At 48.7% G+C, this 27,042-nt stretch overlaps 1 protein-coding gene across 1 annotated transcript in view; it reads left to right on the plus strand.

Annotated features, from left to right (window-relative positions):
* Window positions 1–25,164, plus strand: part of sdk2b (sidekick cell adhesion molecule 2b) — a 56,506-nt gene extending 31,342 nt beyond the window's left edge. Inside the window, exons 20-44 of the mRNA XM_076152016.1 lie at window positions 30–221; window positions 2,048–2,169; window positions 2,255–2,364; window positions 3,127–3,277; window positions 3,371–3,608; window positions 4,171–4,286; window positions 4,510–4,699; window positions 4,789–4,887; window positions 5,007–5,201; window positions 5,904–6,105; window positions 6,422–6,525; window positions 7,372–7,442; window positions 7,815–7,950; window positions 8,533–8,589; window positions 8,902–9,003; window positions 9,349–9,464; window positions 9,840–10,026; window positions 11,203–11,340; window positions 11,609–11,770; window positions 11,861–11,986; window positions 12,866–13,030; window positions 13,112–13,252; window positions 14,343–14,481; window positions 17,623–17,752; window positions 22,889–25,164. Of these exons, the coding sequence (XP_076008131.1) occupies window positions 30–221; window positions 2,048–2,169; window positions 2,255–2,364; window positions 3,127–3,277; window positions 3,371–3,608; window positions 4,171–4,286; window positions 4,510–4,699; window positions 4,789–4,887; window positions 5,007–5,201; window positions 5,904–6,105; window positions 6,422–6,525; window positions 7,372–7,442; window positions 7,815–7,950; window positions 8,533–8,589; window positions 8,902–9,003; window positions 9,349–9,464; window positions 9,840–10,026; window positions 11,203–11,340; window positions 11,609–11,770; window positions 11,861–11,986; window positions 12,866–13,030; window positions 13,112–13,252; window positions 14,343–14,481; window positions 17,623–17,752; window positions 22,889–23,311 (3,812 nt within the window). The 3' untranslated portion in view covers window positions 23,312–25,164. The remainder of the gene's footprint in view (window positions 1–29; window positions 222–2,047; window positions 2,170–2,254; window positions 2,365–3,126; window positions 3,278–3,370; window positions 3,609–4,170; window positions 4,287–4,509; window positions 4,700–4,788; window positions 4,888–5,006; window positions 5,202–5,903; window positions 6,106–6,421; window positions 6,526–7,371; window positions 7,443–7,814; window positions 7,951–8,532; window positions 8,590–8,901; window positions 9,004–9,348; window positions 9,465–9,839; window positions 10,027–11,202; window positions 11,341–11,608; window positions 11,771–11,860; window positions 11,987–12,865; window positions 13,031–13,111; window positions 13,253–14,342; window positions 14,482–17,622; window positions 17,753–22,888) is intronic.
* The last annotated feature ends 1,878 nt before the right edge of the window (window positions 25,165–27,042 follow it).

Here is a 27,042-nt window from a genome sequence, read left to right on the forward strand (position 1 = left end):
TGATCCCTCTCCCTGCTGCTTCGTCACAGGCTACCGCATTTCCTGGGAGGAGTTCAACCGCACCAACACCAGGGTCACCCACTACCTGCCCAATGTCACCTTGGAGTACAGGGTGACCGGGCTCACCGCTCTCACCACCTACACCATCGAAGTGGCAGGCATGACCTCTAAGGGCCAAGGCCAGCTGTCCTCGTCCACCATCTCCTCCGGCGTCCCTCCAGGTCAGCAGCCCCCGAAAACAAATTGACGTCTTAACCTCTTTATCGACACGGATTTACATATGGAAACTGCACAACTGAGTGAATTCACATTAACATATTATTACGCCAAGTTGCTGGCTCACAGAAATAATACTAATTTGTTATAATACAGAAAAAGTGATGTGAATTTACACTTGCATCTCGCTGTTTTAATGTCTGATACTAGAGATAAGACCACTTTTATTCTTATAACAGCAAAATCAGTTTGTTTAAACTTGCCAAGAGTTTAGAGTTTTCCAACGACAGATTAATGGCAATAGAACAATTTTTTCACACCTGTTCCTCGGGGCGCACAGCATTTATTTCCCTACTCTCCCTGCACCTAAATACCTAAATCAGGTGTGTTTAGGTATCTCTTAATCAAGTGAGCACATCAGACCCACAGGACCAAGGATTGAGAACCACAGAAATAGCAGTTGAACCTCTACAGTAAACGTAACAGCACAATGATAGTCATCTATTAGCACCGCGTCATATGCAGCGCTGGATAATGAACGTTTATCCACCCGTGTCCTGGAATTTGCATCCTCCATCAACTCCCCTTCTCCATCTTTGAATCAATGAGCGAGTGGCAGCCGTTATTGAACCCCGTCCCTTCCCGGGCGAGCGCACACACAGGCCCTTTGATAACCCTGCAGATTTACCGTTCGGGCGCTCTCACGTTATCTGGCGCCAGACGCAGTGAAATCGAAAGAACCTTCGACGGAGACTGAACCATAAAGCAAACCGGCGAGACGAGAAGTATAACCGATACACATATCAGCCCCCGCCCCACGTGACGGTCGTAATAGTCCCCACGAAACCATTAAGGACCTATTCCTATGTTGTAATGGTTTCATATTGAAATTGTGCGATGCCCGTGTGAGTTACTATAGCAGCGCTGTAAGAACTGTGAACTTAAAGGCTGTTGTATTGACGGTATAAGCAGTTATAGGCCCTGGAACGGTCATTATCCTCACTGTGTATGACCTCAGATGTGTAAGGAAAGTGCTTACCTAATGATCGAACAACAAGCCGGTCAGATAATTGCTGGAGTAATAAACTGGTAGCTAGCTGCTGATTTTACTGTAACATTTATACTGTATATTTATATAAACCGTGTATTTTGTCCCTGTGTTTACTAATCGTGGAACAAAGGAGAACAGTATTATACCTGCGGGAGTGATTGTGTCTCTACCGTTGCTCCACCGTCTACACTTTTAGTACAGTATCACAGTTTGACTCTCATATTTGCATAAGTAGGATTTATGTAAACTATATTGTTTACTGCAGTGGGGGAATTTTAATGTTTACCTCGCGAGACCCCACAGGGAAAGAAAAGATGGGAAGAAAGTGAGGCGCATTCACAGATTTGCTGATTTTTACTTTCAGAGAGGAAATCTATTCTTATTATCTATTGGGTAATGTGTAAACATGATATCAGATTGTCTATCTCCCAGATAACTGCAATATAATTGACACAGCCCGACTTTGTGGGAGTGTAGACAGAGGCGGTGTGAGAGAGTTTAAGAGAGAACATCGGCGTGTTCGTGTGTGTAGTATCTGTACGGCCACACGAGGGCGATGTGGTTAGATGCATCCACCCCTGAGCAAACTCCTTGAGACGGCGGCGAGTTGTTATATAACGCCGTCTGAACCCCCGGAGAGTGCAAGATTGGGATCATAAGTCAGATATACGACGGCGTTTATTCCCTTTGTCGTTTTTATGGCTCCCATCTTTTCCACAGCTTTTTTTTTCTCTCACTCCCTCAACCTATTTTTAAAAACTTTCCCTCTGCTCCCCTCAGAGCTCCCCGGCCCTCCCACCAACATGGCCATCTCCAACATAGGCCCGCGCTCCGTCACGCTGCAGTTCAAACCAGGCTACGATGGCAAGACCTCCATCTCTCGTTGGCAGGTGGAAGCGCAGGTGAGGCCCCCGAAATACAGGAAGCGCCCTTGAATAATGAAACGAACGGATGTTGTTGTAATGCATTTGCTTCCTTTCCTCCCAGGTGGGCGTGATAGGAGAAAACGAAGAATGGGTGAGGGTCCACCAGCTGTCCAACGAACCTGAGGCCCGCTCCTTAGAAGTTCCCGGCCTCAACCCATACACCTTCTACAGGTACACAACCTCCTGGGGAATGATGACTATCTCCCCCCCCTGCTTCCATTTGTGTTATTATCTACACACACACACAATACCCAAACAACCCATTATAATAGCAGAATGATTGTAAACCAGCTTGTGATTTCCTCAGACTGCAGGAATGAACAATAAAGTCCAAGGAAGCGGCAGATAATGTGAAAATTAAGCTTGTGTAAATCGTGTCAAACAGCCGATAAGGCTTAGACGCGCATCGGTATCGCATCTGATTTCAGGATATATACTAGCAGCCTTATCTGCTGTCTTGCTTTTGACTGGAATATAAGCTCATTAGGGGTTTGTTGTGATAGTTGTATTGATCTCTATCTCCAGGAAGTGTGTGTGTTGTGTGTTAGACCCGTGATCAGATTCACTGTTCAGCCAATTAACATTTGGCAGAGTCGAGTGCCTGAACATGCGAGCCAGACGTTACATCAAGCCGCTTTACTCTACGTTTTGGTAAAGTTGAATACACTAAAAATCTATTTCAATTCAGGTTTATTCTGCATATTGAGTCTACAAAATAAATAGCCTTCCACCCAGCGTATTTAAATGGAAGCGTAATATCATACTGAGTGCAATTCCATCGCTGTGATCTCAGTTTCAGTGCATTAAGCCCCATGCAAGAGGAGGCACCGCTGTGATAATGCTCATCTTCGCTTGCCGTTGCCAGATTCTGAGCGTTTCCAGCCGTGGCGTTACAGTAATCACGCTGATGTTTAACTCTAAAATACACACCAGGTTCCGTATGAGACAAGTCAACATCGTGGGCACCAGTCCGCCCAGCCAGCCCTCCAGGAAGATCCAGACCCTGCAGGCTCCTCCGGACATGGCCCCCGCTAACGTCACCCTGCGTACCGCCAGCGAGACCAGCCTCTGGTTACGATGGGTGGTAAGTGGGAAACTGTTCTAAAACGACAATCCCGAGCTGAAGCGTTGTGATCTTCCTTACTCACATCCTCCTCCACCTGTCTGCCCCGCGCAGCCTTTGCCGGAATGGGAGTACAACGCCAACCCGGAGCTGGTGGGCTACAGGATACAATACTCCCGCACAGGCTCGCACGGCCGGGCGCTGACCCACATCATCGCCGATCGCCAGGAGAGGGAGTTCACCATCGAGGACCTGGAGGAGTGGACGGAGTACGACGTCAGGGTCCAGGCCATCAACGGCATCGGGACGGGACCCTGGAGCCAGCCGGTCACGGGCAGGACCAGAGAGTCTGGTAAGGTTTGGCAGACTGGCCTCATGCACTGGGTTGGTGTGTGTGAGAGAGGGGGCACTGATTCATTCTCCAATACCTCCATTTTGGCGCTTGGCCTTTCATTTCCCTCCCTCTTGCTGGCGTCGGTTGTCAGACCTCGGGTAGCCAGCAGTGGAGTGAGATTTGTCGGGAGCGAACGAGGGAGGCTGAGGAAATTGAGAACACATGGACCAGAATGTGGAATTCCTTCAGCTACTTTTTTTTCCTCCCTTTCTTTTCCACTCACTCCAGCAAATTCTTAGGAATCAGCGATTTTAGTCCAGGATGAGTGCCAAGGAAGAGAGAAAGGTCCGTTTCTGAAAAGCCTTTTGTTTCTCTCAGCTTAATTCAGTAGGCCTGGAGGGTAAACCAGGACCTCTCTTTCACACACACACACCCCCCCCCACACACACACACACACACACACACACACACACACACACACACACTGTAAATAATACCATTCGCGCGTATCGGTCACAAGCAGGTTAACGCAGCATAAATAACGAGCTGTGGCTTAAAGTTGATGTGTTTGATGTTCCAGTCCCTTCCTGTGGGCCCACCAACGTCTCCGCCTTCGCCACCACATCCAGCAGCATCCTGGTGCGCTGGTTTGAAGTCCCCGAGCCAGACAGGAACGGACTCATTCTGGGCTACAAGGTCTGTTTTTTTTAATACATTTTAATGTTCTACTTTTATTCCCCCGTTTGTTTACTGAGTAAGCTGCTGAAAACCTCTAATTAGGCCGGTTTTTATCTTTGGATGTGTCGGCCTCTCATCAGAAAAAGGCGATGGGGAGGAGATAATGTGCGCCCGGCCGACTTGTTCTCCCAGTGATTATCGCAAATTCTCTCTTGCCCGACCCGTCTTCGTCTCTAATTAGGTCGTCTTCAAAGAGAAGGACTCAGACAGCGCGGTGGACTTCTGGACGGTGGAGGGAAACGCATCCCACAGCGTGCAGCTGACCGGCCTCGGGAAGTACGTGCTGTTCGAGATCCAGGTCCTGGCGTTCACGCGGATCGGAGACGGACGTCCCAGCGCTCCGCCCATCTTAGAGAGGACGCTGGACGACGGTAGGGACACTTGCTCTCAGAAAGCAGCTTTGATTTTGGTGGTACAGTGAAGAGGAACGTCTGTGGTCTCATTGTCTCTTTCTGTGCAGTGCCTGGACCTCCTGTAGGGATCCTGTTCCCTGAAGTGCGGACCACCTCAGTCCGGCTTATTTGGCAGTCCCCCTCGCAGCCCAATGGCATCATCCTGGGTGAGTAAATGAGCCGAGGCGCCCAGGAGATCAGAGACGGATGCCACTACTCTAAGGGGGGCCGTTCACACTTGCAGCGTTCAAGTCTAAACTGGTTGTCCCTCCCATCTTCTCTCCAGCCTATCAGATCACGTACCACCTCAACTCCACCAATGGCAACGGCGCCACAGTCGACGTCCTGAACCCCAGCGCCCGCCAGTACACGGTGCCCAGTCTCAAGCCAGAGTCCGCCTACGTGTTCCGCATCACGGCTCAGACGCGCAAGGGCTGGGGCGAGGCGGCCGAGGCGCTGGTGGTCACCACGGAGAAAAGAGGTAAGCGACGCCATTTAGTTTTGAGGAACACGACCGTCTGATTATGGAAAAATATGGGAGAAAATAATGAAAGCGGTCATTTTGATTGTCGTCGCGTTTGTAGTTTGCTGCCAAAGTAGTAACATTTGTGTGTGTGTGTGTGTGTGTGTGTGTGTGTGTGTTTGTGTGTGTGTACTTATGCTGAGGGCAATGGCAGGTGTGTGATCAGTGTTGGCACAAGTTAGTAGAGAGATTTGCTCAGCCTGCGGTGCACTTAGTTTCATTTTTTAACAGTCCAGTAAGCAGATGTGATTTCTAAAGGAGTGAGTGTTCCCTGAAGGTGTTTATCAGAAAACACTCTGATGCGACTACAAGAGCGAAATCAGTCCATCTGCTTCCCTCGGGGTCATCTGGTGGATTGTTTACTCGCCAACTTTTGCTTTTCTACTGTGACTTTTCATCCCTGCCAAATGGCTTTTTTTTTCTCTCCAAGGCTTTCAATCGCAATGCAAAAGACGTCGTCTCTCCTGTCTGTCTTTGTGTCCTCGCACCTGGAGGCGGCCCTTTGTTTCAAACCTCTTTCATTCTCAATCGTCCTCTTGTCTCCTCATCCATGTCCCATTCATTCCCAGAAAATCCCTCCTTAACTCTCTCCTCTCTCTCTCTTTCTCTCTCTGCAAACCTCCTCTTCCTCTCCTCTCTCCTCTTCCTCCCTCTCTCCAGCTCGCCCCCAGCCCACCAGCCGCCCCACCGTGCCTCAGAAGGACGTTCAGGCCCGACAGGTGCTGCTGTCGTGGGAGCCGGGCAGCGACGGCCTCTCCCCCGTGCGCTATTACACCGTCCAACTCCGGGAGCTCCCCGACAGCAACTGGACGGTCCACTCTGCCTCTGTCAATCACGAGGCGTCCTCCTACGTAGTATACAGGTAGAGAATCTTCCATTTGTAGCCAGCGGTGGCGGAGCTTTAATGAGAGCGTTTCATTCCCGGTGTCATTCCCTTTCGCTCTAAATGGCGTTATTAAATGAAACAATTCCTTTATCTCCACACAGCTCCAGCTGCTAAATATCCTTAAATATTACCCCGGGGATTAACGTGGTCCGGGTTAGAGCATAAAACAATGAATTGCACCGAGCACTTCTAGCTTCATAAACTGTTATTAAGGCCCCACGCTGGTTTGCAAACTGCACCTCCGAGCTTAACGGGCGCTTTCTTGTTTCCTTCCCCGAAACGAAAAAAAAAGGCTGAAGCCCTTCACATCCTACCAGTTCCGCGTGAAGGCCACCAACGACATCGGCGACAGCGAGTACAGCGAGGAGAGCGAGACCATCACCACGCTGCAGGACGGTAAGAGAGGAGGGGGCGAGAGGGAGGGAGGGAGGGAGAGAGGGCATCAGCGGGAAAGTTTGACGAGCTTATTAAAAGTCCTGCCGAAGTTTCCGTTTCTTCTCGTTTGTCAAAAAACAAACAGACATCCAGCAGCGGGGGAGCGAGTTCAGGCAAACCGCTTTTTTAAACGGCTGGAAGAATATATTTCTCCATTAACACTTTGTCAGGCTCCATGCAAATTAGTTTGTTATAAAGTATTCTCTACTGAAGTGTCATTTATCGTCAGTGTGTCGCTGTGATCGGCTTTATTCTCTCTGTGCTGACACACACTTTTTTGTTTTTGAAACAGATGAATACATAAATATATATATACACACTGATAAATATCTTAGAAGTTGTCTGGCACTTTGCATGAAGCAGCAGGGATTGTGTAAGTGTAATTATAGTGTAAACATGACATTTGAATTCCCCTAATTTGAGTAGAAGTATAAGTTTTAAAGTTGGCAGTATTGCTCTCACTAATTGACTGAATGACTTAATAACAGTGCAGGTCCAACATCAGCAGCCTGAGGGTGAAGCCGGGGCTCTGTATCACTGCTATTATGAAAATAGGCACTTTATTTCAATCTCCTTTATGAATCAGCCCATTGTGATGTGAAGACGCAGGAGGTGACGTCATGCTCGCCATCTGTAGTTGCCAGGAGATGAGAGGGGCGGGGTCACAACATCAAAGTCCTCATCCTGCCCGATCATCTGTTTTCTTTATGCCCCGTGAATGCCGCTGCACTCCCCCGGGCTTCTGCAACGGTGCGATTCTTCAGGTCAATTTGCCTAATTCAGTCTCTCTTTTTATCGCCTTTTCAGCGCCCGACGAAGCGCCCGTGATTCTCTCCGTCACGCCGCACACGACCACGTCTGTGCTGATCCGCTGGCAGGTAAGGGGGGGAGACGGCGGTGCGGCTGTCGCATCGTTAATGGGAATCCACAGAGCTGTGAGCTGTAATGAGAGACCACGCCAGCACACACACACACACACACACCGAGGCTTATAGTTGAGGCAACACACACACACACTCATAAAAGCACCCTCCCTCACACTCTCACCGGAATTAACAGGTCATAAATGGGAAACAGAAGGCTCGAAGCTACAATCTGAGCTTTACAGTGAACACTTATAGAGTAACGATAGAGATGCACTTCTGCTACACACACACACACACACACACAGAATTACACAGACTGAAAATCAAGGTTGTGTATGTTTTGACATATCTGAGATCACATTCATATCTTGTCATCCCACTCAGCGGCCCTCAGAGGAGAAGATCAATGGCATCCTCCTGGGCTTCCGTGTGCGATACCGCGAGCTCCTGTACGACCGCCTCCGCAGCTACTCCGTCCACACGGTCAACAGTCCGTCCACGACCTGGGCCGAGCTCACCGGTGCGTAACCAGCAAACCTCAGCTCTGTAATTTGTATTAATCCGGTAAACGCCCGGAGGTCCTTTTAAGGCCTCGGTGCGCTTGTCAGATTGTTTAATAGCATCTGAAACCTGGGTCTTTTAAAGATGGGGGAAATTGGTGGAAGGGGGAGGGTACACACACACACACACACACACACACACACACACATATACACACGCAAGCCGTTTGGTGTGAGGTGTGCTGAGGTGTGAAATTAGGTTGGGGTTTTTAATTTCTCTCTCTCTGTGCCCAAGTTTGTGATTCGTCGTGTTGAGATTAGAGAGACGAGCAAAAAGGTGCAGGGTTGCATTCAGTTTGCTTTTTTATTATGAAGCCACATTGTTATTGGAGCAACATATGGAGACGGGACTCTGATGCGTCCAGCTGCTTCCTTTTTCATGCCATATAGCTTAATGATAATGGAGATATGAGTTTAAAAAAAAGCCAATAATTCTTGTGTTGAGTCTATGGAGGGCGTGATTGTCTGACCACCAGACTGTGATTCTGACCCCTCACCCCTCTCTCTCTCTCTCTCTCTCTCTCTCTCTCTCTCCATCGCAGCTCCCTACAGCATCCGCAATCTGAGCGACTCGACCATGACGCAGTGCGAACTGGACAGTAAGTTGGCTCACCTCTCACACAGATGAACATATGTGGGAGTGTGATTAAGTAACAACACAAAACACTCATTTGCATTTTGGACTTTTGCCTTGGTTCCTCACCTTATATTACCAACAAAGAAGAACTTTGGGCCAGCAGCTACACATTCACTTACACTCCCAGCACACTCCAGCGTTTTCCACGTCATATTATCTTGACGAGCCCCAATGAATAAGCCAGATGTTCTCACATTCATCCTGGGGGCCGACGCTCCAGCGACTTTCCTCCAAGAAGTCTTAACGCATCTCTAATTGTGTCATTCTGCCGCAGAGCTGAGTAAACACAAGCGCTATGAGATCCGGATGAGTGTGTACAACGCGGTGGGCGAGGGGCCGAGCAGCACGCCGCAGGAGGTGTTTGTGGGAGAAGCAGGTATGCGTGTGTTTGTGAGTGTGTGTGTGTGTGAGTACCACAGGGATTTTAGCTGTCATCCCAGTCAACAATGTCCCAAGAACTGCATTGTTAGACCACCCTCAGCGTGCACAGAGGGGGGGAATTAGCTTTTGGCAACAGCCGTCGCTCTTGGCAACCCGTGCAGCGAAACCGTCCCCTTTAAGAAACATCCAAATGTTTCCAGTGTCATTCGTCTTCCTTAAGTCATCGTTCTGCCTGCCCGCACGCTGACTCAGCACAATTCTCCCCGTAATTAAAACGAATGCGTATCACGCCGAGGGATTTCCTGTGCGCCTAATGCGTGTGTGACGGTGTGTGTGACAGTCCCAACAGCGTCGCCGCAGAACGTGGCCATCCAGTCGTCGACGGCAACACAGCTGGACGTGATCTGGGACCCTCCTCCTGTCGACGCCCAGAATGGAGACATCCAAGGATACAAGGTCAGAGTGACACACACACACACACTGGCTCTCCTTCCATGAACTCCTCAATGTGCTGTTTTCTATTTTTACTCTTTTGTTTTCCATATAAACCCAGTGGTGTAGCTCATTAAAAACTATATTTGCTTGATTTTAATTACTGTTAAATGCACAATTTCGAGACTTTTAGGGGAGGCTGTTTTCCAGGGGGCCTTACAATGAGGGATTCAGTCTCTTCCTTAAGGAAACATTGACAGTAAATACAATAATTGCCTCTCTTACCCCGCAGAGAGAGAGAGAGAGAGTGTCTGGAATGGATTTCCATGGTTATAGAAGTAAGTGTGCTCCCTGTACGCCGTCTTTAAAATGTATTTATGCATCTCTGACTCCTTGTAGGTTTACTTCTGGGAGTTCCAGCGCAAGAACGAGACCGAGCGGCTGCGAACCCTTTTCATGCCCGAAGGCGGGGTGAAGCTAAAGAACCTGACAGGTTACACGACTTACATGATCAGCGTGGCCCCCTTTAATGCGGCCGGCGACGGGCCCCGCAGCCCCCCGACCAGCGGACGCACTCAGCAAGCAGGTAAAAGCTTTTTACCCAGTCAGATAACAAACAGCCTTGACAAATGTCCTTTAGTTGTTTGTCACATTCGCTTGTGTACCCGTGGCAGTAGATTTGAGGCCCCCCGAGAGTCCAACATGAGGAAGAAGTTCCCTTTTTTGGTAGGGGGGTGGGGATGTAATATGAAGATGGTGGTAATCATTGCTGTACAGAGGCCAAACACACTGAGCATACGTTCCCAATCAGCTCAACCTCTCTGAGAATCTTATGTTTGAAAAGTGGATTGTATGAAATCATCTGGTGAGCGCCACGTCTAAGCCCCGCCCCCCAAACAACCCCCCCCACCCGTCTTTCTTTCTTCCTCTCCGAGGCACAAAAGAAGTTTTTTGCATGGTTTGTCATGTATCTCACAGTGAGACGGAAGGAAAGGGGACGTGAAAGGAGGAGGAGGAGGAGGAGGTGTTCACAGCTTTTGGGGTTTGGAGAGGAAGCAGATGACAGGCTGGGGGGCGATGGAGGGAGGGATGGGGGGCCGCACTGGGCAGATACTTGTCCCATCTTTTTTATTAGACAAAGGAGCTTTGTGTTCTCGGCTCCTGCTCGACTGTGTGTATTACAAGCTCAGCCGAGTGTAATAGCGCCTGGAGCCTCGCCTGTGACTGTGAACTAGTCCGACCCCAGTCAAACGATACCGTCCAATAATAACGCTTTCAAAACCTCTAAGCAGAAAGCAAAAAAGGTGCCGATGAGCTAATCGAGCCGGTTGGGCCGTCAAACACTGAAGGTTAAAGACAAATTGATGGAAGTGTAACACCTTTGGCTATTATGGTGTGGAACATCCAGCTCAGTGTGATCCACAGAGCTTAAACACATCATGAGAGGTCTGGGCAAATATTATACGACCCTTGGTGTGGAACTAAACGACCCTCTCTTGGGTTATAATTTCTCAAATATAAGTCTGTAACCCTGTCGGAACTCTGTTGCCAGTGGTTCTGACATGTTGGAGACCCTGAAATAGGCACGGCGGCGAGCCAGCTGCCTCGCCTGTGCTCACATTTATACATCCAAACGATTTATTTAAAATCCAATCCAAAGCAACTGAGACAGAAATCCATCACTTGTACCATTTTCCCTCATTTCAATCACCATTCCCCATATGTCCCTTTGACCTTTGACCCCTTTGTATCCCCCCCCCAGCTCCCAGCGCTCCCAGCTTCATCCACTTCAGCGAGTTGACTACCACCTCGGTTAATGTGTCCTGGGGCGAGCCGACGTATCCCAACGGCATCCTGGAAGGCTACCGTCTGATCTACGAGCCCTGCACCCCTGTGGATGGTACGGCCTCGTCTTTACCCATCAGCCCTCCTGCTGCTGGTGTCTTTAGATAACACTGATGATCGATATTACTGTAGGATAACCTCACCTTAACCTTAATGTTGTTCCCACTGTCCCCAATGATTTACTACAATGCTACTAATCCAATTACTGGTGCCTGTGTGTGAGTGTGTGAGATTGACGTGTGCGCCCCTGCTCTAAATGTGGTGTGTTCGTCTAGAGTCTTCAGTGGCCTGTGCCGACTGTCTTCACTCCCCCTCCCCCCCAGGCGTCAGTAAGACAGTGACGGTGGACGTGAAGGGGAGCGGCCCCCTCTGGCTGAAGATCAAGGACCTGGCGGACGGCGTCACGTACAACTTCCGCATCCGGGCCAAGACGTTCATCTACGGCCCCGAGGTGGAGGCCAACATCACCACAGGGCCGGGTGAAGGTAAACAGGATACAGATCTCTCTAACGGAATCGTTCTGGAAACATCGTTAATCCAAATCTACGCCTCTATTTTCACTTCTGCTCATCCAGGAGCCCCGGGACCCCCTGGAGAGCCGTTTATCACGCGCTACGGCTCAGCCCTGACCATCCACTGGGCCAGCGGCGATCCGGGACGCTCGCCTATCACGCGCTACGTCATCGAGGCCAGACCTTCAGGTACACCGGCCTCAGCTGATCTGTCGTCTCCTCCCTGCTTAACAGCCTCATATTCGCCTCCTTGTTAGTTCGATTTGGGGAAAGTTGCGGAAAAGCGTCGACAGCTGTTCCACGCTGGTATTTTAATGGGATATTGATTGCGGTGCGGCAATTGAGACAAACGAGTGTCTGGTTTCCGTTTTTGATTGACGGCCTCCTGGCAGTCTTAAGAGGTTGATGGATGGCCCGGAGAGTGGCGAGGAGAGTTGGGTTACACCACTTTTGAGTGAAAACAGGGGGGGGGCAAGGGTTAGGCCGTCATGGGCTTTTAAGGAAGCGGAGCGCGGAGTGTTGGCGTTAAAGCGTAATGGAGGATAATCCCCGAGGGAGAGTTGGAGACGGTTGAGACAAACTAAAAGGCCCTCAGACCCTAGAGTCATCTTTGAATGGAGTTACATCATCTTTCTAAAAGTTGAGTGGCTTCGGCGATGAACTCTGTGGGGGTTTGTTTATGTCTGCGCCTGCCATTATAACAGTCGAACTCACATTGATGTTTACAAGCTCCCGTGTGTAATGGATGGTGTCTGGCTGGTTTTGGAAAGCAAATAGCAAAAGCATCGAACATTCCATTTGAAATATGACTCCGCCGCTATTTACGATGTAGATTTCGTTGTTGTAAATTTTATGGGCGAGCTGTGAAACTGATGTATTGTGTAATATTTGTCGGAATTATGAATCACCCTCGGAGCTGCCAACCAGACCGCCGCTTTATATCAAGTAAACATTGTAAAACAACCTGCTATCAAAGACAAATTGGCATTGTTTAAATGTTTTTTACAGCTTCCATAGTTCAGCTTGATCCGTTCTCGTGTAATATTGCCCTCTTCACTCACTTTACAGATGAGGGATTGTGGGACATACTCATCAAGGACATCCCCAAGGAAGTGACATCGCACACGTTCTACATGGATATCCTCAAACAAGGAGTTAGTTACGACTTCCGCGTAATCGGAGTGAACGACTACGGCTACGGCTCTCCCAGTCTGCCCTCTCCCTCCATATCCGGTAAGTTGCCAGGTTTGTCCAGACGCAGACGGAACGGGAAAAACAAATGGGCCGATTAAGTGTTGCAAACTCTTTCTCCAGCCCAAAAGGTGGCGCCGTTCTACGAGGAGTGGTGGTTCCTGGTTGTGGTGGCTCTTGTCGGCCTCATCTTCATCCTGCTGCTGGTTTTCATCCTCATCATCCGAGGACAGAGCAAGAAGTACGCCAAGAAGTCGGAATCAGGTGAGCGACACACACACACAGGGGGCGTAACTCGAAAACTCGAACTGCGAATAGACGAGGGCACAGGGGCGCACAGCTTTCTCAGACAGGAAGGGATGGATGGAGGGGAGGAAGAGGGGGAGAGGGGGGAGGAAGAGCAGAGGGCTACTTATCCATTCTGTGCAGTTCTGACATCAGCGGGTACTTCCCCCAACAGCTCAGCACTTCTGCTGTGGGTGTTGTTGCTGCTTGGCAGAAGAGGGGAGGGGGGTCCCTGCGGGTCACTGCCCATCTTTCTGACTGACAGGCGAAAAACAAGAGGTTCCTTCTCTCCCCCAAAACAAAGACGCTCTCAAAACCCCTCTAGGATCGCGGCCCGGGCCAACAGACAGACCGAGAGAGCAAGCGGCTGCTTTCTTTCTCTCTCTTTTCTGTGTTTGCCTAACCACCAATTGACCTCAAGTAGCCCGGGCGCCCGCGGAGGACCCGCCCTGGCCTTGTCGTCCCACCCCCATCAATCTTAAGTGAGCCCAGAGTGTTTTTAACCTGTAACACAGCGAGCAATAACCCCTGCGAACATTAATCTCCAGCATGTAGACGAGGTGGGACATCTGCCATCTCTCTCCTCTCAAGACAATAATTTGTTTGGAAACGAGGGACGTTTGACCTCAAACCGGTGTCTCTGTTACTGCGAGCTCGTGTTTCTCCCAAGCATTATTCAAAGCCACAAAACTTTCTTTGGGATTCCAGCGGACTTCCAGATGTTGCCAAAGGCGCAAAACACACTTTTAAATTTGTTTTGGTTTGTTTTTTTACTTTGGGATCTCCACTTGAATTTAAAATAAGATGCTACATGAGATTTTTAATCATCGACACACATTTTTGCTTTATTAATTCATCTGTTTTGTGAGTGTGTTACACGCTTATTTGTTTTTCAAAGGTTCATTTATTCTCTTAATTTAAATGTATCATCCTCCTCAACAGTCTCATTTGCATCCGTTGTCTGCTTGTCGTCTTTGAATTCAGTCATCCGCTTAATCCATCCTCCCGTTCTCTAACCCGCCTGTCCACCCGGCCTGTGGTCACACAGTGTCTCTGTACGTGTGTCCAGGTAACAACTCCAACTGCAACGCCCTGACCCACGGGGACATGGTCAGCCTGGACGAGGGACGTTTCCCCGCGCTGGAGCTCAACAACCGACGCCTGTCTGTGAAAAACTCCTTCTGCCGCAAGAACGGCGTCTATACCAGGTCAGCACACACACACACACACACACACACACACACACACACACACACACAGAGACACACACACGGACACACACACACACTCAAGAAATGAATCTGCTTATCGTATATATTCGTACCACAAGAAGCTTTAATACGGTCATGGTGCTAAAACGAGAACAACCTGATTTGAAATGCAAATTAAATAACAATATGGTGAAATAATTGGCTTTCCAAGGGGAAATTTACCTCATGCCTGAGAGCATTTTTGGCTCTGTGAAACAAAAACACACACTCCTCCAGAGACTACCTTATTAAATCCACACATTCCCGCCATTAAAAGCAGTATATAAAGCAAACGCTGCTCCTTTAATGAGCTTCTACATTTCACAGAGTCTGCAGGCGTAAGAGGCGCAGCGCGGTCGGACCTCGGCGTCAATCACTCTGACTGGCATCCGGGCCGAGACCGAATGTCTGGCAGGGACTGAGTCATGTATTTAAAAAGTCCCATTTAGGATTCGGGTACCTTGTGTTGGATCCTTAGCACCTGTTTACGGTGGATGTCTCTGCGGTGTCTGTCTTACTGAGCGAGGGACATCGTACAGAGAAGGCAGGTGCGCTACGAGGACGTCTGTACCGTGCAATGTGGAGTTTTGTGTGGGTGTGTAGGAGGTGTGTGACCTTGAGGATAGATCAAAGGTGTCTCGGGCCTTTGAGGACGTTCCAGGCTCCCTCCCCCGTGACGTCTCTGGAAGCGAAAGAATGCACAGATGCACCGAATCACACTTTCCAAATCGTCTTTGAACTCTGGCCCCATAATCCCAACACCTGAGTTTTTTGCAGCGCCAAGCTTTAAAAATCCGCAAGGAATGTGTTTTGTTGTTGTGTTGTGTTTTAGCAGATTGGAAAGGATAAACAGTTTTATCTTCCCGAGCGTTGTTTTTCTAAACCCTTGCATTAAGACTTTGGGTTCAGCTTGGGTGCGATCTTGATAGAGGATAAGGCGGCAGAGATTACCGTAGTTTTAAACACTGTTGAGTGACAAAGCTCTTGAACGCTACAGACATGCTAATGAGTCCCTCCAGGCAATTGAGGAGAGAGGAGAGGTTGATAAGGTGTAAAGACCCGGGACGGATTTGATCATCCCTCCCTGTGTACTACAGACTGGGTTCTCTGCTATGAGAGGATCAAGCGGACCCCCTTTCCGTCCCGGTGGGAGAGCTGATCAATTATTTACACCTCGCCGGACTGTGTTTGGAACATGGACCAGACTGGCTAGAGAGTGAGAGTGGGCTCAGCTTCCTCTGTGTTTTGAAACAGGCACTTCATCATAATGTCCCAGTGGGCTCGCAATAGCGTTGCTTCACGTTTTGGCTCCGGCTTTGTGTTTGGCTCTGGTATACGGGGGCCCTCGCTGCAAGGACCGCTGAGGAATGCAAGTTGCTAAAGGTTACGGCGGAGAGTTTGTTTAGAACAGAAGTGTAGAGTGTTGGGATGAGGACTTGTGACTTACTTGTGGCTTGCGAAACAATAAATCTATGCTTAAAAGCCATATATTTAAAATTCAGCCATGTTAGTCATTACACGCACTTTAAACTCGGCACTACACACACACTTGGATGGAATTAATAGGCTTATGTGTGTGTGTATGACTCAGGGCTTCATCGGTTTCTGATTTATTGCCTCAGTCTGCGTCCAGTCTGAGTTCTAACATGCTTAATGCTCTGAGTGTTGACTCAACTCGGCGTTAGCTCGTAAACGCAGTATTCAACTATTCAAATGTGTTTTTATGCACTGTAGTTTCCTGCAATTGACAAGTGAATGGGTGCTTTGTGAATTCTCACAGCTATTACCTCTATAATGCAAATGCACTCAATCACTTTACATTATTCATATAGCCCTCCTCCGCTCATGCAAAGCTAATTAACCGTTACTTTGTTTAGTATAAATCATGAAGCGGAGCTGAAAGGCGCGTTTTAAAAACTCATCACCGCCGTCGTGGAAGCTGTTGGAATCTGTCCATGAAATGTCTCAAAATTATTTAAAAAAATGCTTCTATTTGGGAGAAAATACTTATGCAAATGTGGTTTTGGCGTGGAAAGCTGGGCGACACTGTGGCCTGGACGGTCAAGAGAACGCCGCGTTGTCCCGGGCGGCCTCAGCCAAACCAGCGGCAATCAGCAAAAACAGATGGCTGTTTGTCTCGCAGGATGGAGGGGACAGTGGAAAGCACGCAGAAGCTCAGGCACCGAGAGGATTTTCTTTTTTTTCTCTGCCTTGAAATATTTATTTAACAGAACCCCTGACTGCAGCGCTCCATTTTAGGCAATGTTTTCCCAGTATTTCATCTGCCTCTGCTCTCATTTTGTCTCACGTCAACACGACACTTTCAACCCGATCAGTCTTCACACTCCCTTACGGAGTCCCCCCTCGTTGCTCGGCAGCCGTCATTCATAACCTGGAAAGTTAATCGGCTCAGCGTTTTGCGTCTGAGTGAGACATTTGTGACGCTCCTCCGATTGCGCAACGCCGCTCCATCACTCGGGTGGAACCTTATCAATTTTGACGCGGCCGTGTGTACGTGTGTGTACGTGTGCCATGACCCCGAGCACCGTGGTTTATAATTTAGTCACAAGGGTCCAGAGGTTTGAAATTCCACAGCCCACAGTGAGGACTGAATCACAGGGAATTATTCAGGAGAGACTGCGGCTGTAGGCAATCTGCTCATGAATGTCCCATGAGTCTTATCAAGTTAACCTCCTCCATGGTCGCACACACACACACACACGGACACACACACCTTCTGGCAGTGGTCCACATACATGTTGAACACAAACACTTGTTTTCAGATAAAGAACTGAGGCTTAATTTTCCCCTGATCGGAATATGCATCAGCTGAAATGTCAAAGAATGGACTTGTGTATTTTTGTATTCAAGACAAAGAGGAGGAAATCTTTGAATTCCACATTCCGACAATTGTCCCCTACTGAGCTGGTGAAAAGGAAAACTGTTGAAGGCACTTTGCAAAGTCAGGGGAGAGGGAAATTACATTGAATTCCTTTTAGCAGAGTAATGTTGCAAATTTAGGATAGAGAATGTTGAGGAACGATATCGATCTCAGCTGATGGACTCTGATGGTTTTGCTTCGATCCCTCCCTCCCCTAGGTCTCCTCCCCGGCCGAGCCCGGGCAGCCTCCACTACTCGGATGAGGACGTCAGCACCAAGTACAACGACCTGATCCCCGCCGAGAGCAGCAGCCTGACGGAGAAACCCTCCGAGATCTCGGACTCGCAGGTATCTCACACCGTCTCCGAGCTCCTCTGCACAGCCTGAGTCAAGAGGGCGTCTTTACTGTATATGTTCATAACCGTGTGTGTGTGGACACGCCCCCATCTCCTTGAATTCTGCGGGAATTCAACGTTGCATTGTCGGCTGTACGGCGTTCGGTGTCGAGGAAGACACGTCCACATGGTGTCGTCTACTGTCTCTCACCTTAGACCTGCGGACTTCATGAGGTATAGATGCTGTTAGGCTAGCGGAAAGATGAGACATTAACAACAGCGCATCCTAGTGGTAAGGAAGGTTTTTGGCCCCCAGAGATTGAGGTCACTGCGCTCAACCACAGCACGCGTTACGCAACAGAGCGAAACTTATTTTAGACCGAGTTACGCGTCGACGTCGCTCTTCCAACTTTCCCCTGGAGCTCTCAGCATGTCTGGTTTGTATTTGTGTCAGAAGCAGCAGGTTTGCTTCACTGGTAGGTTTCCGACGCTCGTCTCTACGTTCGCCCCAACGCAAACACAGGCACATCAGCACAGACTGATGACTGACAAGTATTGCCAAAGCGTCTTTGGCTCAGCGAACGCCAAAAGCTACAAAGCCGGACTGCTTTCCGCCTCAGGAGTGTGTGTGTACTGAATGCATTCTGTCTCTCTCTCTCTGCTGTCTGTGTTTCTCCATTGATCAGTCTTCCACCTCACACACTCTTGTCTCTTTGATTTCCTAACTTTCACGCTTTGATTCCTTCTCCTTTTATTTTTCTTTCCCTGAGTTACTTCCTCCCCTCTGTGTCCTTGCGTTATGTTGCTGTAGCTGTTTTTGTTTATGTCGCCTCCCTTCTCCGACTCTTTCTGTGCTCTATTGTTGAGATGACTTAACGGTCTAGCTGTCTGGTTTTGATCCTCGTCGGATGAAAGCGTCTGAGGGGAAGCGGACCAGAATTCCCCTCGGTTTCAAGGCTTCCTTCTGTGTTTCCTTTCATCTTGAAATTCTTTTACTCTCGGCCTTCCCTAAATTATCTAAGAATATCTCTCCGCTGCTGGATACATCCCTGGTGTGAATTCCTCAGCCAGGAATCTCTCCTCACCTGGCCTTATCGGGAGCTAAGCCCTACTTCCAGATCATATGAAAATCTCCCCACAATGAATCGCTACGGACAGGATCTTTCCCGCTGCGATGGCGTTCCTCTGAAATGAAGCATTTTGACCTTTCGTCGCCTCTCTGACATATCTAGCGTTCACACTTGTGTATTGTCAAACACGGGCCTAATGCACTATCTCTCCTCCTCGGCCCGGGATGACGACCCCTGCTGCCACACTGCAGATTTGAGAGATTTGCGTTGGCTTTGATGAGTGAAAAACGCACAGAGCTCATCCTGTTAGTTAGGGTTGCACCGCCATGCCCGCCCGCCCCCGACAGGCCGTCGCATCAACACCCAGGGGTGCCTGTGGAGAAATCCAGGAATGCTCTTTGAAGTTTTATTGAGCGGATAACTCTGGGTTATCAGTATGACACTGTGCCGCCTGTCCCCTTTAATCCTCGGGGCTCCTTCTCTAGGCAGGTATGAGTTGACTATTGTGCTCCTCCTCAAAAGGGGGATTTAGACCAAGATAGCATCGACTCGGGCCAAGGAGCAAGGCCGCCGCCGCCACCGCTGCACGTTTACTTTTACCTCGCAGCAAAGACGTGTGCATTCACGTCTCGGGAAGTCCAAGGCAGATGATCTCATCCCGGACTGTACTGTAGATTATCCAGAGCTGCATTCCGTGGGAGAGAAATGAAAACGTCTGCTTTCCCTCTGCTGCTCGCTCCCCAATGTTTCCCTCTTTTCTGTCACTGTCCCTCTCTCTCTCTCTCTCTCTCTCTCTCTCCACCCTCTCTCACTTCTCGGGCCGCTCTAGGCCCCCGCCGCTGGCTGAGGCTCGGGTGGCGATCTGTCTGCAATGTTTGGATTGTCTCTCGTGACAACGCGGCGTCTTGTTTTGACTGGGCCCCGTCTGAAAGCATGAGGTCACGGCACGGAATAAAAGGAAACGCGATGGACAAATCGGGCCGCAAAAAAACTATCATCTTCTGGCATCTGTTCTTACGAGGGAGAGTACAATGGACAAAGACGAGCGCGGTAACAGAGGGAGAGGGGACACAAAACTCCAAACGTTCTCTAAACTAGTGTTAGTTTAACTTCTCAAATCCCTGTATTGACATTTTCCTCATCCTCCAGCCTTGCTCACCATATTCCCCCTTTGTCCCTGTGGACCCCTGCTGTGTCCGCTGCTGCAATAAGAGTGACATAACACCCCTCCCCCCTTTACTCCAAATAATCTATAACTGGAGGACAAAGCACTGACCCACAAAGCTTCAGATTTAAGGGGGGGAGGGGCGGTCTCTCTTATATGCACAACCAAACTTCCATTCTTACGTTTCTATTACAAACTGAACAAACGAGGCAGTGTTACTGTGAGGTGATTGTTCTGTGTGTGTGTGTGTGTGTGTGAGTGTGTGTGAGTGTGTGTGTGTGTGTGCGTGTGCGTGTGTTTATGTTCTATGGTGACGCACAGGACCTTCTTTCAGACTTTCCTCTCTTCCTTTTCAACATTTTCTTTTTTCTTGGAGCAACTTTATCACACAGATGTTCAAACACACTCCCGTCAGCAGGTCTCACCAGTTAATGGGATACGTCTTTTATTTCATCTTAAACCGCTTAATTTCACTCCCTTTATGCTGAATAACCGTTTAGTCCTTGACACTGGTGGGCTGGTGCGTCTGTCCTACACGTATCCCCCGCCTAGATACCATCAGAGCTCCCTGGAGACTCGCTCGCAGCGCCGCGTTCCAGGCTCGGAGTCGGCTTCTTTCACAATATTCAGCTGCTGTAATTAACTTGTAATGACTTGATGTACAGCGCTGCCTCACAGGTCACGCTGCCCCCTGAGGCACATTTTTCCAGCGCCTTTTTTTTTCTCCCCCTCTTCATCTTCTTCGTCGTCGTCTTCGTGATCATCCAGTTATTTTTGACAAACGTTGGTCATCGTCCAAAGACGGGCGGGCGGGAGGAAAGACTGGACTGGTGACTGCTTGTCCGTAGATTGTTGCAGGAGACGGAACATCTGTTACACACACTCCGGGGGCCGAGCTCAGGGCAGGACACACACACACACACACACACACACACACACACACACACACACACACAGGAGGGGTATTTGATCTCTAAATGCAGTGTTAATTCGTCCAAAGTGAGGTAATGCCACTTGAAGTAGCTCAGTGTGTCTTGTCGGTCCATTGTGGATGGTTTCTTGTTATTGTCTTGTTGTGTTTCTAAATGCTGCGGCATGACTGGAATGCTTCTCACCACTTGGTCGGGGTCAGGAGTGTTTACAACTGGGTGACAAGGTTACAAATGGACAGGAGTGCGCACCCCCAATCCATGCCCCCTTAGGAGTCTGAAATGTTTTTACAGGGAGGAACATTTGGAAAGAAATAGAAATAGAAATGTAAATGTACAGTTTGAGCATCGACCAGCTTGAATCGACGTTTGAATCAAGAGGGGGGGGAGAGAGAGTAAAGGCGCCATGTCTGCTTTTGATTAATTTATAGAGAGGAGCGAGCAACGAGAGGGGGAGAGGAGATGGCGGTGCCTTTGTTTGGAATCCAAAAGGATAAAAAAGTGAGGCCTTAATCCATCACAGGGGGGCAAGCGTCGACTTTGACGATTGTAAACTATGTCGACGTGTATCAAGGACTGAAAAGGACTGTGTACAGGAGGTCTGGCAGAGGAGACACGAATCATGTGGAGGCAGGAAGGAGGGAAATCTGAGCCTATAGCCATGTGTATCACATCTGTGCAAGAGAGAGAGAGAGAGAGAGAGAGAGAGAGAGAGAGAGAGGGCTGCTGTGCTCTGGAGTGAGTCCATCCACTGCATGTCAGCACCTAGTGACATATATAAAAAAAGAGAGGGATTGTAATCGTACACCACGAAAAAGTCAAATTATCTGAGTCATTGTAGCTGAAAAGGCCTTTGTCGCCTCATCTTTTGTAATATAGCTGCTTTATATTCCAAACAGATTCTTTAGAATATTACCCAGTGACAATGTCGGCAGCTACTGAAGTTTGATCTTGGCCTCGTCATCGATCACACGCTGATTGACAGCTTCCTTTCGCGGCAATTAGTTGACCGTGAGCGATCTTATCCCACCCAAGCTGCTTTTCTTTTTGTTTGACGTTTTCTGTTCATTTTTTTTCCCCGCAGACGGCGTCGGATCTGAATTCAAATTGACTTTGATGCATGAAGAATTGAAGAGAAATGAACTTGCACACTTTTGGATTTCTGCTCCAGCTCCAGCAAACCATTTGTACTTCTTAAAATCAATCTGACTTTATTCAGGAAGTATATTTGATGGTGATTCTAACCATGATGAGGCCATTCTGATCTTTGCAGGCTTGGCCAAATGTCTCTTATTTTGCATATCGTCATGTAAACCCAATTGTTTTGTTTACCCATAGGAGGCGCTGGTGTTTTCATATGGGACAGGTGGCCTACATACACTTCCACTGCATTTGGTGAGGTTCCTATGGCTGCCTGCTTGAATGTCTGTAGCCTGATCGGTGATTGGTTCCTGTCCTTAGTCCCAATCTCCTCCTTCAGTCTCATACCGTAGCTTGTTGTGGTTATTGTGCGACAACAACACAATCCTGCCGCGTCTCTCCGGCGCGGCTCGGATTCACAGATCTCAGCACTGAGCATAGCTTACAGCTCGATCTGCTCCTGATTGGTCGATCCTGTTTAAGCCCCCCCCCCGAAGGCAGTTTGACCTTTGCCATCCTGTGTTGATGGTCCGTTTACAATGCACGCTTCAGAAATACGCCATCCTCTTCATCATCATGCTTTGACCATCCCCTCATTTTGGTGTCCATATGTACTTGTGTCGTGTTGTAGATGTGTGTGTGTGTGTGTGTGAGTGTGCATGTGTGTGCATGTGTTCTTTATACAGAGAGGAGGGTGGTTGATACTTGTTGACTTTCCAGTAACCTCATGTTCATTTGCACTTATAGCCTCTACATCTCTAACTCCCCAACACGGATGTCGCAGAGTTTCCCGCCATAACTCAAACCTGTCTGTCTCTCTCTCTCTCTCTCTCTACCCCTTTCAGGGCAGCGACAGCGAGTACGAGGTGGAAGCCAACAGACAGAAGACGCACTCCTTCGTCAACCACTACATCAGCGACCCCACCTACTACAACTCCTGGCGCCGCCAACAGAAGGGCATCTCCCGAGCACAGGCCTACAGCTACACCGAGTCGGAGTCGGGCGAGCCGGACCACTGCGCCCCGCCGCCTCTGCCCCCTCTACCGCCACTGCCCCCGCAGCTCAGCTCGCCCAGCCCCCAGCCTCAGCAGCCCCAGGGCCAACCCCAGGGCCAAGGCACCCTGTTCAGGCCCAAAGGTAGCCGGACTCCCACCCCGTCCCAGCAGAGCTCCAACCCTCCCAGTCAGCACAGCACCCTGTACAGGCCCCCCAGCAGCCTAGCTCCGGGCTCGCGGGCCCCCATCGCTGGCTTCTCCTCCTTTGTGTGAAAAAAAAGAAATGCTGAGACACACACACGGTTCTCAAGTTATCTACCCGAATTGTTTTGAAGGAGACCACGACGTGACGTCACACGTCAACCCAAACAAGTCATGTGTGTCTTTTATTTCTTTTAATTCCTTTTTGTGATTTCTGTTTTAGTCTGGAAACACACAGAACAATACGACAAGACTTTCCTCTGCTACTTTCTTTTATTTAGTGTGTGTGTGTGTGAGTTCCATTGTAGACTTTGATTTCTGACTCGTTCTCTTCACCATCTGTTCACATTTATTTTCTCATATCAACCGTTTGCATGGATGTTTTTTTTCAGTTTACTTTACTTTACTTTTGTTATTTCTTTGCAGATGTTGAAAAGGTAAATAATCTTGATTATGTACAAAGTCACAAGAACCTTTGAAAACACACAAACACACACACACACACACACACACATAGTATATATAAATATATATACCAACAGGACATAATGGAGTTGTGCGCGACTCTGATCTTCATCGGACGCTTTAATGGAGACTGATGTTATTCTGATGGATCCACATTTCTTGGGACCTGAAGGATTTACAGGAAGTGGACGTACAGAAGGAAGTGATGAAATACAGTGATGGGGCATTCTAGCAAAATCGGGCAAACTTCCACGCCTCGTCCTGCTTCGATTGGTCGGGGGACAAGTTTCAGCTCATCGACCGATAAGGCACGAGTCCATCAAAAGAATCAGACAGCATGTGGCCACGGCAGGTCAAAGGTCACTGATTGCACAGTGCCTGGAGGATCCAGAGGAGATAGGCGTGTACATCTGTTCAATTGGAAATCTTTAAAATCTATATGTGAGTGCGGTGCCGTGGACTGAAGATGCCTTGATAGAGAAACATTTATGACATCTGGCGCCGTGTGTGTCAGAACTGCTGATGGTGTCTTTCATAATGACACCATAATGGCCGTCCTCGCGCTATGAGAGCCTTCTTTTAATTTTGACAGATGTGGGCTGTGAATTCATTTGCATACGCCATCCATATTTTTATCCCTACCCTTTGCTGTTTCCACATGAGCACACAGACACACACACACACACACACACACAGAGACACACAGACAGAGACATATCAATCTCATTCCGCATTCGTCTGACTGAAATGGCAGCGTAACTGTTTGAAATCCAACTGGAGTACAAAGTGTCAAAACTGCCCGAGGTCGTCTGCCGCTGTGACACGCCGGCAACAGCTGCTGGTGCCCGCCGAAAACTTTTTTTTGATAAGACACAAAGAGGAGTTCCCCCCCTGCGTCCTCTCCGTCCTCTCCGTCCTCTCCTCCCTCGCCGCTGTAGTTCCCTGTCACTGTCACGGGGCAGCGCCGGGCCTGCGCCCAAGAGATGATGTCATGGAATTGCCTCACCTCTCGCTCTCTCTTCTTTTTTGTGTAATCAACCACTCTGTGCAAATGCAGGTGTGTGTATCTGTGCTGTCCCAAATGCTAATATGTGTGTGTGCTAATGTGTGAGTTTGGGGCACGCGCGTGTGTGCGTATGTGTGTGTGTGTGCGATTACACTTCTTCTGCGTAAGCTTTACAGAGCGTTCACTGTGTGTCTGCTTATAAAGAGACTGTCCTGCAGCAGCTGTAAACCTTTTCCCTGGAATGATGCCACAGAGGGTTGGCACACTTATCATGCTATAGCAGAGACTCTGTGGTGTAGTCCCAGTTTTCATGGTTAAAAAAAATAGCGGAAAAAAAATATATCTCAACTACTCTTTCTTTCCTCTGTGGGGTGACTTCACTGTACAAACAAATGCTTATCATGCAGAATATGAATGAATATATGATCACAGTACGTTTCTGAAATAAATTATTTTTCAATGGCAGTGGTGACGGTGGTGCTCGTGCTTGATTGTGCAGAAGGAGAGACCGAGTCCAGGTCACATGTTCATACTCGTGATCCCCTCAGAAACAGAAGTCCCTTATTTGTACTAACGTGTATCAAATCCAGCTGGGACGGGGGTCAGCGGCGTCTCCACATCAGAGGCTGCGGTCGTCTGTCAGAAGACGTTCCCCCCCTCTGAGGAGTTATCGGGGCGTGTCCGAACTGGGACGAGACCACGGGGCAGACCCAGAATAAACCTGTGACGCATCACATCTGGCTTGGGGAATGTCTTGGAATCCCACCAGGAAAAACAAGCAGGACACAGCTAGAGGAGAGAGGGACGACTCTGCTCGCTTTGCTGTGTATGAACGGACATAAATCAAAAGGTGTGTATGAGACAGAGACGAAGAGGATAAATGTGACAATATCCTCTCGTCAGCGTGCGCCAGATCGGCAATCCTGTGTTGTGTAAGTGTTTTGTGCGAGCATACATATGTATGAGGAGATGATAACTCATTAGATGATGGAATTCCACCTCACCTTGTGTGTGTGCATGCACTCCCATTAGTGTTTCCTGGCAGCGATAAATGGGATCGTCGCTGCCACTGTGAAATCCTGTGATGGGGCTACAGCTGTCCCCTCTCCTGACTCATGCTCCGTCTCGCCAAAGACACACAGGGACATTGGAAGAACAGATTATAGCCTTTTTGTCATTTCACCTTTCATCAGCACTGTGTATTACTCTCAACACACTCTTGTTTTCTCTGTCCAACAAGCACACACAGGAATGATGATTGCTACCTACAATAGTCGGGCTAAATCTTGTGTCCCTCCTTCAGGTTTTACAGTGTAGTTTGATGGTTTATAGCAAGTAGCAGCTCTGTGATGTCTGAAATGACTCAACTGAAGGAAAATAAATAATCCACTAGCTCATTTATTTGTGCCTCGGTCTCTTTCAGTGGATTAAACAGGCTCATTTTACCATTTAAAAACACCAGATTGCCATGTATTTATACGCGTGTGCGGGCGACTTGAAAAGTAGTCGAAAATATCATAAAATGGCCAAACACGCATACGGAGCGATCAGCAGCACATGTTGTTCAGACTGTGTCAGATGGCGTAGGACACTAATTGGATCGCGCTCAACTTGATCCATAGCTAACCTACTAAATGCATACAGTGGGCATGGGAGGAGAGGAGATTAGATAGGGAAGGATGAAACGGGGGGAAGTGGAACTAGTGCGCCCGCGGCACTAATCCCGTTTTTGAGAACACATGGGAATTTTTGTCCTGACAGAAGAATGGAAACACAGAAGGGTTTTGTTCACTTCGCTCGGATGTTCGCTTCCATCTTGTCAGTCGCTCTCCTCTGTCCCACAAGCACTGAATGACGGCGGTGGTCCCCCGCTAAAAGAGTCTGAAGGCTAAATTGCCCTGGCGAGCTTTGAGAACTCACAGTTTGAACATTAAAGATTTCAAACAGAACATGTGTTTCAAAGGACCTTCCAAGTGCTGCTTTTAATTGCCTCATTGGTGGGCCTCGCTAAGGGCGCTGTGGGGACTTGAAGAGGATATACTGGTGCATGGAGAATGGATACTAATTTCAGAAAGGGAACTACAGTGTCTGCGTGCACCTCATCAATGCATGAATGTCATTTTGACGGTTGGTGCTTGGTTGTGAATCAACCGTTAAGGCCCCAGTAAATTTCAAAAGACATAAGATCAAACAGGTCAGTGAACACAACCTAGAACAACAGGCAGTGTAGTGCTAGAGAAGTGGAATTCTTTTTAATAGAGCAAAGCGCCTGAAGGCCCCATCACCTTCAATGAAAACTTTGATGGGGAAAGTTTCACACTGCTGTCTCTCT

The sequence above is a fragment of the Genypterus blacodes genome, unplaced genomic scaffold, assembly GCF_046128005.1.
Source record: "Genypterus blacodes isolate CSIRO-AG114 ecotype Tasmania unplaced genomic scaffold, CSIRO-AGI_Gbla_v1 ptg000055l_1, whole genome shotgun sequence".
Taxonomy (NCBI): Eukaryota; Metazoa; Chordata; class Actinopteri; order Ophidiiformes; family Ophidiidae; genus Genypterus; species Genypterus blacodes.